This window comes from Capsicum annuum, chromosome 1, assembly GCF_002878395.1.
Source record: "Capsicum annuum cultivar UCD-10X-F1 chromosome 1, UCD10Xv1.1, whole genome shotgun sequence".
Classification (NCBI taxonomy): domain Eukaryota; kingdom Viridiplantae; phylum Streptophyta; class Magnoliopsida; order Solanales; family Solanaceae; genus Capsicum; species Capsicum annuum.
Window position 1 is genome coordinate 244992718 of NC_061111.1, and position 14077 is coordinate 245006794.

Consider the following 14077-nt stretch of genomic DNA (forward strand, 5'->3'; position numbering starts at 1 on the left):
AGTGCCTTTATGTCTTTTCTCAAATAATTGAATGAAATTTTTGTCCTTCATTAAAAAAACTTTATACTAAACAAATTAAAGTTGTCATTTACTATTTTCTTAGTATTCAGGCATAATCATTTATCCGTAACATTTAGACTCTTGATTTGTTAAGGTCCTAATATTTAGATGCTTATTTTAGATAGAGTAAATGCACTGTTTCCATCCTGAATTATAAATGAAATTGTTGAGATACACCCAAACTTAAAGGGGGTCTTATTATCCTCCCTCCCCTTCCCCCGAACTAGTCAACCTTAAGTGCCTACATGAACCTTCAGTATGTTGATTCATGCAGTGTTGCCAAAAATATAGTTTTAATTAGTCCGGGGAGGAAGAAGGGGGGGTGGGGTGGAGGGGGGGAGTAATAGGATCTCCTTTAAGTTGGAGTGTGTCTCAACAAATTCATTTATAGTTCAGGGTGAAAATAGTGCATTTTTTCTTTTAGATACAATATTATTTATATCTTTAAAACAGATATAACATTTATTTTAGTATCAATAATTACTTTTTAATAAATATATTTTTTATATATATAATTTTATTTATTGACGCAAAATACACGCACAAAGCATGTATTCTAAATTAACTTTAATCCATGAATTTAATAACGAATTAAAATCAAGTTTAAATTTGAAAGACCTTTATTTATTTTCAAATCAAGAACAAGTAAGAATGTATTCTGAAAAAAGAACTAATTTTTTCAAATTTATATTCAATACAAATGATCCCAGCCAGACAGAAGATACACATTTGAAAATTTTCCTAAAATTTACCCTTCAAAAGCCACCATTTTACTTACTTGTCTGTTAAGAAAAAAAATATCTCTTTCTAACTCTAAAAATATCTTTTTCCCCCTTAAATAAACCATATCCAAATGTTTGGTGGACACAAAAACTTTTAGCCAGAAAATAAAAAAGCACAAATGTTTCGAGGAGACAATGAAAACACCTAACTATTGTTGTAGGAAAAAGATTGGCTAATGCGAATGTAAGCTAAAAATACGACTACGTGTTGGTAATGTGTTGCGAATATAAGCTAAAATATAACAATATGTCGGCAATGTGTTGCATTGGGCGATACATTTAATGGGAATATAAGCTAAAATGAAATTTTGATTATAGCGAAAATGAAAATCCAAAAATTTACAAATTATATGAGCTCGTGAAACTCGTCGAGTACCTATTCATATGTTATGTATATCATAAAATTTGTATTTATTTGCATGGAATACACGTGCAATATACGTATTCGAACATTAATCTATAATCTATATCTATAATTTATAATATATTAAAAGTGTTAAGACCCTTAGAAAAGTGATTTGAACTTTTTGTCATTCATCAAAAAAACTCTCCTTTAGACAACTTTTTTTTCACTATTTTCTTCAATTTATTATTTAATTATTTTTATAATATTAACTAGGCTTCTAAAATATATGGGACTCCTAAAATATATGGAAGGAAAATCAATTAATATTTTCTTTTGTACTGATCAATTAGAAAAATACTCCTAAAATAGGATAGAAAAATACTCCTAAAATAGGACTCTAGAGAAAAAATCAGTTTACTTATTGAAAATATATGATTGATGTTCATCTAACTGATTTGGTTGCATGTCTAGATTGGTGGATACTTAATTTTCTAGCCCTCAACCTCACTGATTTTGTAAACATAATGAAATTCAACGTGTGTGTATTGTTTTGCGAAAATTTTGACTTTTAAGAGTCGCCACTTAATTTTAAAAAGAAATTAAGAAACCTTTATAAAATACTTTAAACGATCCAAAACAGAAAAATCGTTTAAGTTTCGAAGATCCTGAGTAAGTGGTTCCTATTAACGTTTTAGGAAGGTTTTAGGCACCTAGAACATCCGCTAACTTGCGGTTATCTGGACTGTTTGAAAACGTGTTTTGACTAACTTCGAAAAGATTGATTTGTTGAAAAGTGGTCGATTTTTTAGAAAGGACCTGTGTAAAATAGATTTAGGCAACTTAGTAGAGATTTTAACTAAATCTAAACAAACTAATAAGCAAATAAACACATAAAAGGGGAAACGGGGAGAAAGTAAAAGATTTAGGCCATTGAGCTCAAATCAACGAGACCTGTCCTAGTCTAATTGGACTTTCGACCCATTTTCACCTGTCCTAATTATATGTTTTCGAGCCTTTTTGGCCCAAAATCCGCTTCACCTGTATTAAATTTAAACCTTTGGCTTCCAGACCCAAATTAATAACAAAATAAAGAAAGAAAGAAAGAAATAAAGACAACAATAAATAAATAAAATAAAAAGCGAGACTTTCAAGTCTCTTGGCCGCTTCAAAGATAGATTTCGACCCGCCTTTCTTCTTTCAACTCCTCGTATTTATTTGCCATGCGATCGATGTCGAGTTTAAACTTTAGGATTGGCTCAATAAGATGGGCCTCAATGGCCCATTATGAAATGCAAAGGGAAAGAAGCCGTTTGGGCTCCCAAGCGGGTTCATGCAAAGAAAAAGAGGAAGAAATATAAGGACTAGACATTAAATCAATTGTAAACAATTTAGAAAGAGTTTCAACTAATACACGAACATTGAAATATAGCAATCAACGGTTCGATCAATACCAATGTAGTACTAAATTCCTTCAACAGGCAGGAAATCTTTATTTAACAAAAAATTTAGATGCAGTGCTTAGCAAAATAACAAAATATATTTGGTATTCATTAGTCTAATAACAGAGACATGGAAAAAGACCAAAGAAAAAAAATTAAGACAAAATGAACGAAATTAGAATTAAGACAAAATGAACGAAATTTGACAAAAGAACTCTCATTAAGCTAATACAAATCCACTGCACCAAGCTTTATAGAACAAGAAAGCAACACATAATCTAGACATTACATATTTTTCTTATAAACAGTAAAAGAAAATTTTATCTGATTTAGCCTAAGTTATATCCTTACTCTACTCCCTAAAGAAAAGAAAATAGCTTTTGAAATTTGTTTGTTTGTTTTGTTAAAACAAGAACGAAAGCAATTTCAAATCAAAGCATCCCAAACTTTCCTGGTTTTAAACCTCCAGTCATAATACACCCCACTTCATGTTGATGATAGAAAATCTAGAAAAAAAGATGATCATGACTCCAAACCAATCTAACAGAAGTTCACAGATAACAACTTGAAAAAAAATCAAAACAAACCAAACCAAAAACACTCTTCAAATAGAGCTCAATATACGAACATAGGAATAATGTAGCAATTTTCGCATATCGAGCAAAAGAACTGAATTGGGGTCATCATTAATAATGCAACTTCAAGCATTTTCTAATAAGACACTAGAGAACACAATGCAATAACACGGTGAATTTCAGTTTTCAGCAAAAGAAAACTAATACTTGAACCAATTCACAAAATTAGTTCAAATCACGCGAAGATGAATATAAAAAAACTGAACATGTTTTTGCATTGATTAAGAAGTTCTAAATACAAAAACAATATCTTTCACTCTTAAGGAAATATGAAGCCAAATTCTCAAATGAACGAGGAGGAGACTCAAAAAGTCATCAACGCAATACAATAATTTTATTAGAGCATCTTCAATCCTACGGCTTTTTAGGGCCTCTACAGCAATAAACAACATACAACGCAATAATTGAAACCAAAACTTCTACTGCTACGACCATTACAACACGACAACAAAAGCGAGAATCGAGTACTGATCGATTTTTAGGTAGCAAAATGGGATAACGAGCTTCATCGGAATGCCACCACCGGAATAGTCCATCAAGAACCTTGAAAAATTCCATCAAGAACCTCAAATAGTCCGTCGAGAACCTTGAAAAAAATTCATCGAGAACTTAAAAAATTCCAAGCAGTGATGACTTCTAAGATTTTACAAAAGAAGAAAAATTGATTGATTTTGCTCAAAGCCATTTTTCCTTCTCCCACCTTTTTTTGCTCCTAAAAATTGTCTTTTAAAAAGAATCAACTAGGGTTTATTAGTGCTCCAACTGATGTGGGAATAGGGTCTTTTGAGGATTATTTTAGAATTTGCTTGGAGAAGGAATTCAAAATTTGAACTCTGGATAAGGTTTTTCATCCAATTCTTTTACCAATTTTGGATTTTTCATCCAACAATTTGGAATAATCAGCCAACAGGAATGAGGAAGCAAAATTCTCTCATGAACCAATGAGAATCGGCCAAATATGTACGAATTCATACAAATTCATCCTAGATTTGTGGAATTTAAACGTTGGATGAGCCACCTCATCAATTTTTGAATGTTTCTTGGCGCATGTCACGAGGTCGAGTTGGTTTTTTCGGGTTCTGGTTTGCGACAGATTTTGAATTGGGTTGTCGTCGGGGCGGGTTTCGCCGCGTTGTGACTAGCTTTACCCGTTTTAGCTAATTGTTTTTGTCGATGTGTTACTACTGCTTTGTTGTTGATGGAGTATCGATGTTTGGCTGTTGCTACTACTATTGAAGAAGAAAGAGGAAAATAGTTTGGGTCGGTTTGGTGTGGATTGAGCTTGGGGCAGAAATTGTTATTATTTGTGGGCTGGTTGGGTATTTGTTAGAGTGGGCCTAGGTAGTGTATAATTGGAATGGGTTGCTGGTGAGGTTATGGGCCAATCGGGTTAAAAATTAGATTTTAATTGGGGTTATTTAATAGCCACAATTAGATTTAATTGGGTTACAATAACCCTAATTAAATTAGAAAATTGGTAGTCTTCAGAATTATTTAGAAAAAACAATTTCGATTAAATAATTTCAATTATGATCTAGCCTATTCTATTTAAATTTTGACCAAATTAAAAGTTAATTGGTCAATTGCATTGCAATTGTGGCCAATTTAGTTTCAATTATGATCAAATTTAACAGATTAGTTAAATTGAATTGAAATTCAATATGAATTAATACTTTGTTTAATTTCGACCTTCTTGATTTAATAAAATCGAATAAATATTTTTCAAATAAATTATTTTCAAGAATAAATTATATTTAAATCAAGATTTTAATCATTTAAATTTATTTTTCAAATAACCCTTAATTAAAATCCAATATTTCATAGAATAAACTTTTAAGTAATTAAATTATATAATCTCGGATAAATGAACGAGACAATAGATAATCATTACTTAAAATGACAAAATTACGTACAAAAATATTTTGAAATTTTTTTATTCGGATGAAATAAATATTTTAATTTTATTAAAAATCAAAGATTTAGTTGTGGAGGGCAAAAATTAGGTGTCAACAACTACCCCCTTTCTTTGAGCAGGGTGCATGCAAGTAACTCTGGGCAAAGGAAGGTTGACGTTCCTTATTTTTGTCCGACCACAAATTTGAATCTGAAAGAGGTTATTTTTTGCATGAATTTTATAGAGTTATGGCCGGACCTTGGTATCAGGTTTCCTACATATCTCAGGTTACATGAGAATTCAGGCCACTTATAGTTCATAAAGCTTGATTTTAAGTACGATTTTTAAGAAAATTCACAAGCTATCTCGGTTTTAGAGTTTTTGATAAAACCAAGAAGCTGGAGAATAAAGGAATTTGGGGAAGGTTGGAATGCAGTCGAGTTTTCAAAAAAGATCCCAACCTACATATCCCTGAGATTCAGAGAATCAGACTGCTTGTAGTTCAACTTGATCGGTAGAAAAGATAGTCTCTTATTTTAGACGATCTTTGGCTTGGGATGAGTGACAAGTTGATCGAGTTGTGGAAAAGAGGCTCATAACCTCTTAACCATGAGTGTGGGATCCTTCACACCCATAGACAAGAACTTATCTGGACATAATTTTCAAACCTCTAAGCATGTTGTCACTCGAATTTAAAAGAAAGAAAAGGTTACCCTCGGTATGAGCTTAGGAATATTCCGATGGTGAAGCTAAAACCAAAAAAATATCTCAAAATACCCATATGCCTTCTAACAGGGGTGTAGTTGAATGGTGGTGGTGATCATCCTTTAGTTAGCGTGACGTTCCTCTCCAGACTATATCCCGTTTTGCTACTAAGAAAGAGTTCCACATTGTGCTGCGTCCTATCTGGAGTCGTCCACACCTGTGTTTTTTATTTGAGATTTTCATCCTCTCGAATGCCCTCGACAATGTTTCAAACAAAAAGTGTTAGTGCTAAATATAATCCACGAAAGAGGTATGTAGTCTTTTACCATATCTCCACGTGAGTTGTTGCCTGAAGTTATCCTCTCATGTACCTGTTTAGAAGGAAATAACTTGCAATAACTGATACAACAAACCTCTTGATTTTTGCATAATTAGCTCATTTGTTGATTGAATATATCTTCAAAGTGGGGTGGCCCATTCGGACACCGACGACACTTTATACAAAATGGTCCCTGCAACTGTGTAATCTTATGCTGATGCGGCAACCCTTTGGTCACCTATAATGCTTGTTGTATGTGGAATGGTAACCTTTCTTCTTTCAGACAATGATTCTTTGCATATGATATCGGGTAAGTCTTGCGCATCTTTTGTATCAATACGACTTATAGATTTTCCTTGAATTGACAATCTTTGGACAATCTTGCACATTATTTGATATTGGATACGAGGCGACTTATAGATATCCTTTGAATTGCTAGCTCTTAGGTAATCTTGCACATTATCCGACCTTGGATAAGAGATGGCTTACAAATATCCCTCCAATTACTAGTTCTCAGATATTCCTGCACGTCATCCGACCTAGGATACAATATGACTTATACATATCTCTCAAATTGGTAGTCTTTGGGTAATCCTGCACATAATTGATCATGTATATGACGCAGCTTATAGAGAACCCTTGGACTTATCAATCTTATGATCTCGCATATTCTTCGGTAAGGATTTAGTTGATACTTATGGATAACCTTCAAACTATTAATTTTTGGGTAACCTTGCACACTATCCTATTTCAAATAATATGACTTATAGATAACCCTAGGATCATCAATTGCTACGAAGTCTCAAATGTCGTTCACTTTTTGGATAGCGACTTAAAGACGTCCCTTTGAATCACGTGCTTTTGATGCATTTAGATGATGATTCATAAAATGGTGAGATATCTTCAATGCCAACATTTGTGTCTTACGTGTCAATACATATTAAATACTGATGATATCCTCGACTCCAGCATTTGTGTCTCGCATGTCAATAGATATTTAATGCTGATGATATCCTCGGCCCTGGCATTTGTGTCTTACATGTCAATAGATATTGAATGTTGATAATATCCTTGACGCCAGCGTTTGTGTCTTGCATGTCAACAGATATTGAATGCTGATGATATCCTCGACGCCAGCGTTTGTATCTTGCGTTTCAAAGATATTGAATGCTAATGATATCCCCGATGCCAGCGTTTGTATCTTGCGTGTCAACAGATATTGAATGCTAATGATATCTTCGATGCCAGTATTTGTGTCTCACGTGTCAACAAATATTGAATATTTATGATATCCTCAACGGCAACGTTTGTATCTCGCATGTCAACAAATATTTAAATGTTAATGATATCCTCGATGCCAGCTTTTGTATCTTGCGTGTCAATAGACATTGAATGCTGATGATATCCTTGACGCCAACGTTTGTGTCTCACATGTCAATAGATATTGAATATTGATGATATCCTCGACGCCAGTATTTGTGTCTTGCATGTTAACGGATATTGAATGCTGATAATATCCTCGATACCAGTGTTTGTGTCTCGCGTGTCAACAAATATTGGATGCTGACTATATCCTCGACGCCAGCGTTTGTGTCTCACGTGTCAACAGATATTAGATGTTGATGATATCCTCAACGCCAGCGTTTGTGTCTCGCGTGTCAAAAGTTATTGAATGCTGATAATATCCTCGATGACAGCGTTTGTGTCTCGCATTTCATAGATATTAGATGTTGATGATATCCTCGATGCCAACATTTGTGTCTCCAATGTCAACAGATATTTGAATGTTGATGATCCTTTGTGTAAGGTCCCTCTTGAAAATGAAAAACGATTTAACTTGAATCTGTTTGTCTGCGTTTTGTGCTTTCTACATGCACCTGTACTCAATGTAGATAGTTAATAGACACAATGTTGCTTTCACTGGCGACCATAGTCAAATTTGCAAAAGTTTAACAGACAAATACTCGGCATCATAATCTGAATGGTTTAATCCACTATTCATCCTTTTTTCGAAGAATTATTCAAATAGCAGACCTACCAGATATAAATGAATGGGTAACATCCCCTTTTAGGGTCACTCAAATACCGTTCTTTTCGCTTTAATGAATTTTGAGGGAGAATTTTCACTCTTCTTTCTATTGATTGATCCTTTTGATTGTTGTATTTATTGTGCCGACTCCTTTGAATACACATGCGCTCAAAGTAAATATTTAATAGACACAAAGTCGCTTATGCTAGAGACTGCTTCTATATAAAGAATTCTAAATACAATATTCATAAAGAAGATAAGGCGCGTTTGTTTGTCCTTCATAGTCTCAAGAAACGAGATAGACAATTCAAAAGATCTTCGATAAATAGGTATTAACCCATCTTTGGGGCTACCCAAAAATACCGTTCTTGAGGATCATAATCTCTAGTGTGGCTCCCAACTTGCCCGGGGCTTTTTGAAAAAGATTCTCATTTTTGTGTATTGATTCCTGCATCCAAAGAAAAATGATTAGTTTTGAGTGAAACTACTCTATGTTGACCTCCTTCGATCCCTGATTTGATCTTCGCCATCTTTCGGGTACTCCACCATATTGGGACTTCCACCCTGACTTTCCGTCCTGATAGATGCCTGGGAAATCACTAAGTAAAAGATTTGTATAGATTTTTGAAAGTAGACTTAATTTTAGAAAATATTTTCAAAAATTTCTGGAAAAACTTTAGAAAATCTCTGCCAGTCATGTCATGTACAAGCCCGACAAATGACTTTCTCTTGGTTCTGACTATGTCTGACGTTTGATGAAGGATTGCTAGGGATTCAGCATCGTTGAGGCTCTCTAGCAGAAGTTCTATCATAGCAGGAGATTTAGTCTATCTAGAATTTATCGCAGCTGGTGATTTCCAAAACTTGACTTGGACCTCTGGTGTTGGGGATTTGAAATATGTTCCAATATATTAGTGGAAATTTTGAGGACCTCCTCAAAATTTCTACCTCAGTTTAAAGTTGTTTGAGACGATCTCAACTCGAGAGGATCCTTCGTTCTATTTGTTTTCGATGGCTTGGTAAGCAAGCAATCCGTTATGTGGGCGCCAACTCCAAGTTCCTTCTCTGGGCTCTTCATAGTAAAAAACTACGTCACTATATGGATTCCAACTGAACTTCAACTTCTACTTGGTTGATTAATTCATGCTTTCAACTCAATCAAAGCAGGAGACCTTTCTCAGTCAATACTGACTACAAGGAACTAAAGGAACAGTTCTATTTCTAGGAAGGAAGAGACTATCGGGAAGCTCACTCTCGGCCGGGCTCGAAGCGGTGTTCGAGAATCCGATTTGTGTTGATTGCGCATAGCCTTTACTATTCAAGCTCTAAATGATTCATTTTGGACTCAAAAGTAAGGACTTCGCGCGTCAACGGAGTTTTCTGATGAGCTTTCTTTCAGAAGGCTTGGTTCCGGAAGATGACCTGATGGCTAATCCCATTCGCTCCCCTAGCTTTCGTCTCTCAGTGTCAGTGTCGGCCCAGCAGAGTACTTTCGTCGTTGGTGTTCTTTCCGTGAAGTGGTTGGATTTTGCGAGCTGTTCCAACCACTGCTGGATGTGATTCCAAGAGCCGAACGAGAATGAATACCACACAGAAGAGTCAAGACCCGCAATGAATAGGGAAGGTATAGTAATGCTATGAATGACCCAGTATCGAATACTGGTAATAAGTCCCCTTGCTTTCTTTTTGCTCCGCTCGTGCGTGGCACTCCTTGCTCGCGGAGCGGCATACCGGATTTACTTGCCAGCGTGAGGGCTTTCAAAAAAAGCAGCAAAACAAGAGAGGTTCAGCAGCTCGAAGTTGATCTCAATCAAGGGACCCCACTACTCGTCGTATTTGGTTTGGTATTGCTACCTCTGAGAGTGAGACATTGTATTGTGTCTATGTAGCGATTGGACAGATTGATTGAAAAGGCAGGCCCAGCCGACCTGCGAGTTCCCCCGCATACGGCTCAAGTGGCGAAGGCCTTGAATCAGTCGTCATCCTTCGCTCTTGTGCTAAAGGCTCTCTTACCACAGGTCGCCATTCCATCCTTTTTCGAAAGGGTAGATGCTTTTCTCCTCGATTCATCGAGATTTCAAGTTGACATCTCGAACATTATCCTATTGTTGGTAATGGCCTTGGCGAATGACTTGCCACGCTTTCTGGGCTTGACTCTTGTGGGATGGGATGTGCTCAGCCGCCTCCAACTCTTTCTGTGGGTCAGACAACTTCCTTAAGTCAGCAGACATCATATTGATCTCTACTGCTCCCGCAAATGGTGATGTCTCGATTCCCATTGGTCGGAGTTCCCCAACAGCATAGAGCTTGGGAAGCTCGGATCCGGTCAAGATCCCAATCCCGCACTGGTGGACTTCTCTTTAGGACTCTCTTTGTGTTGGCTGCTTTTGGTCTTACACTGCCTTTCATGAGATTACTCATAGACCTTACATATTGGAATTTTATATCATTGGTATTCTGGTTAACGATGGCTCTGATGGGTGGTTTTGCTAGAATAGGCATGATCCACGCATATTCATATGTCTGTTCCATAAAAATGTTTTGAATTCTTAACCGCTTCCTGACGAATGACTGATAGGAACGGATTGCCTGGGCTTCCCTGCATCCGATCGACTCATACCTCCCAGCTCTAGCTTTCTTGGTGCTGTGGGTCTCAGTCTTCTAATGTCAGCTCTCTGGCAGGCCAATCGATCTCTGCTTGATTGGCCCTAACTGCATGATCGAGCATTTTTGCCTCACAGAGTGGTTTATGATATCAGGAATAGTGGTATATTCACATCTCATCAGGAGGACAGGGGGATATGGAAAAAGAATCGTAGTGGATTTCTCAATACAAATACCAAGATAGACGAGAGAAGGCTAGCCGTCCTTATCTTTCTTTTTTACGCTTTCTTCTCTTATGAGATTTAGAGGTTCTGGCAGCAGTGTGAAACTATACCAGAACGAGGACTGAATGAAATGCCACAGCTTCAGTTCTGACTCCCAACCCCTCCTCCTCGGAAGATTCATCCGACCTCCAGGTCCTGTCGGAGCCTTGGCCCGTGACTCACAATGTAGGCTATGAATCTTCGCTCCAAAATCGGATTTTTAGACTGGAAAATTCAAATAGCCCTTTTCTGCTCTCTAAAGAGAGGGGGGAGTCAGTTCGTTCGGAAGCTTTGAAGTCAAGCTGGAAATGAAACACTGTCTATTCCGATCTTTCAGTCAATCAACCCGAGACTGTTGCCGAGGAGTTAGGAACAGGAACAAGGAGAAGCGAGAACCACTTAAATAGAGGAATCGATTGTATTTCGTCCTTTGTTTCTCATAACAACTGGGGAAGGAACTTAATAACTAAACTTCCCCCTTGTCTTTATCCTCTTGTTCTGAGCCTGCCACCTATCGAGCCGAACAGACTCTCTGTCCTTTATTTCTGATTGCTCTTGTGGAGTAGACCTAACCTAGCCTTAATCCTTACCCTCTCTTTCAGAGAAGCCCCCGAGGTGACGAACTGTGACCACTCTCTCACTAACAGGAGTGAGAAGTCTCTTTATTCCGGGCTTCATCAACGAGTCAGTCTCGATGCCTCTTTGAAGGTGCGTGATTAGCATAGGCTATCTCCCTCGTGAGTGTTGAGCGGCTACTTTTACTTGACCATCCTCCAGGAGAAGTCACCGATGGCGAAGACCATCGGCTATAGCAAAATCCTCTCTACCTACCCCGTAGAATGTCGAGCCCTGCTTTGGTCTCTGGTTTGATGGTTGTACGTGCAAAAAATCCGGTACATTCCGTTTTGTTTCTCATCCCAGTCTTTCGCTCTTTCGATGGGTCGCTATAGCATTTTAGACCTTCCCCCTTTATTGGCTTACCCCGCCGCTTAAGGTAAGGAATTGTGGGGGAATCAATGGTTACGATTTTGTATTACAACCTAGCCCCCTTCGCTTGCTTGATTGAGGGATACGAATGAATAATATTACGTCAGTCGATAGCAACAGAATATCCTTCTCACTTGAGGGTGGGGACTGTTCTTTCTTACTTCTAACGAAAGGGCTTTTCTTCGATTTTTCAATAAAGAGGAGTTTTGACTCCTTTTTTATATTTCTATTTTCGATTTTCCAGTATAAAATTAGAAGTTATAAGAAAGGGTCATTAAACTTATCGAATTAACTTCTCATTGATGTATTCTTTCATCGAGATTTAATCCAAACCGCGATGGTATTTTCTTGTTCCTGAATGGGTCTGTTTCATCTTTTTAGGTTTATGCTCTACTCCGGGTAAAGATCCGCCCGATTTGGATTTGTACATATAGGACAAATGCTCCCATTACCATTTCTTTTTGTATTTCTTTTTTTTTTCAATTCATTTTATACAAGTATTTATTAGAGTTGAGATAACTTTGCTTGACAATTAGGATCTCTTTACAAATTACAAAGAAAAAATATGAATAGTAATCATAGATATCTTACCAATCCAATTGGGTTTTTTCTAAACGGAGCCTGGATACTTCATTTTTTTAGTCCAACCAAGCCAACCATAAATTATTCTAATTGATAATAGTAATATGAATCCCCTCAAAAATGGATCTAATTGCACTTCACGCTCCAAATTTTTGATGATTCAATTTATCGTTTTATCGTTCTTGGGCGAAACGGGGGATATCTCGATCGGGGGAGAGAACGGGGAAATACCATATGACCCAATATATCTGACAAGTCGCACTATACGTCAACCCAAAGTGGATTTGCCTCTCCAGGACCTCGGAAGGGAACTTTCGGAACACCAATAGGCATTAAATGAAAGAAAGAACTAAATACTATATTTCACTTTGAGGTGGAAACGTAACAATTTTTTTATTGTCTTTAGAATATTCATATTGGTTCTTATCGTATTTATTTTATCCATAGATTCTAAAAATTCATAAAGAAAGACAGAATGAATAAACTCAAATTATTACGAATAGGTCTTTCTAATGATAAATAAGTATGGACTCATTCGCTCATAGAAAATGAGATCAGAAAAGGAATTTCTCCATTTTTTCGGGGTCTCAAAGGGGCGTGGAAACGCATAAGAACTCTTGAATGGAAAAGAGATGTAACTCTAGTTCCTTCGGAATCGGTAGTCAATCCTATTTCCGATAGGGGCAGTTGACAATTGAATCCGATTTTGACCATTATTTTCAACAACATCAACATGTGTATTTGAGAGATTGTCCTCGGGCTGAGGAGTGTCCACACCGGTTGGTTGAGACCGGCTTCGGAATTTGCAGGGGAACTGCTTCCAAATAAATCGGAAAATAAATCAGTCAAACTGAAGCCCTCCACTCCTTTCATTTATACTTTAAGCGCGATTGCTATAATATATACTTCCTCGAAGGCCATCATTGGGGCAAACGATGCAATAGCTTCGGTTAGAGCAAAGCCCAAAATGGCATAACCAAATAATTGTTTTGCCAATGATTGATTTCGCGCCACGGAATGAATCGAGGAACTAAGGACGTTTCCAATACCGATAGCAGCTCCCGCTGAAGCAATTGTAGCAGCTCCTGCACCCATTGATTTTGCACCTTCTAACATCTCGACTTGAGAATTCTCCTCACGCTTTTTCCATCACGATTTTCGCCTTCCCGCGCGCGAAGCGAATGGGCGCTGTGCCGTGGGTCAGTTTCGGGGTGGGAAGGAAATTACCCCGGCCATCGATCTAATGCTTTTCTGGGTAGTGAAGTGGTCCGTGAAGGTTAAATAAGACTTGTGTTAAGCAAGCAGAGTAGTCAAGCCGATGTTCTTAGTCTTTCCGGTCTTGTTGGAAGAAAAATAGTGGGTGAAAGAGAAGTGCTTTAGTCTTAGTTCCGGGGGGAATGATTGCACATTCAAGGACCCGAAGCAAGCACCC

General features: G+C 37.1%; 1 protein-coding gene across 1 annotated transcript; it reads right to left on the bottom strand.

Moving 5' to 3' along the window:
• Positions 1 to 13285: 13285 nt before the first annotated feature.
• On the bottom strand, positions 13286 to 13793 carry LOC124898932 (ATP synthase subunit 9, mitochondrial-like). The gene is made up of 2 exons (XM_047413204.1): positions 13525 to 13793; positions 13286 to 13459 (listed from the first exon to the last, which is right to left on the bottom strand). Exons 1-2 carry the CDS (start codon positions 13759 to 13761, stop codon positions 13286 to 13288), a joined length of 411 nt encoding a protein of 136 aa, XP_047269160.1. The 5' UTR covers positions 13762 to 13793.
• Positions 13794 to 14077: the final 284 nt, after the last annotated feature.

What these genes read in the sequence shown, in the direction of transcription:
- LOC124898932 (XM_047413204.1), bottom strand. Translation starts at nt 13,761, where the DNA reads ATGTTAGAAGGTGCAAAATCAATGGGTGCAGGAGCTGCTACAATTGCT. An exon ending in TTATAGCAATCGCGCTTAAA is followed by an intron (nt 13,460 to 13,524) that starts GTATAAATGAAA and finishes ATTTGGAAGCAG; the next exon opens with TTCCCCTGCAAATTCCGAAG.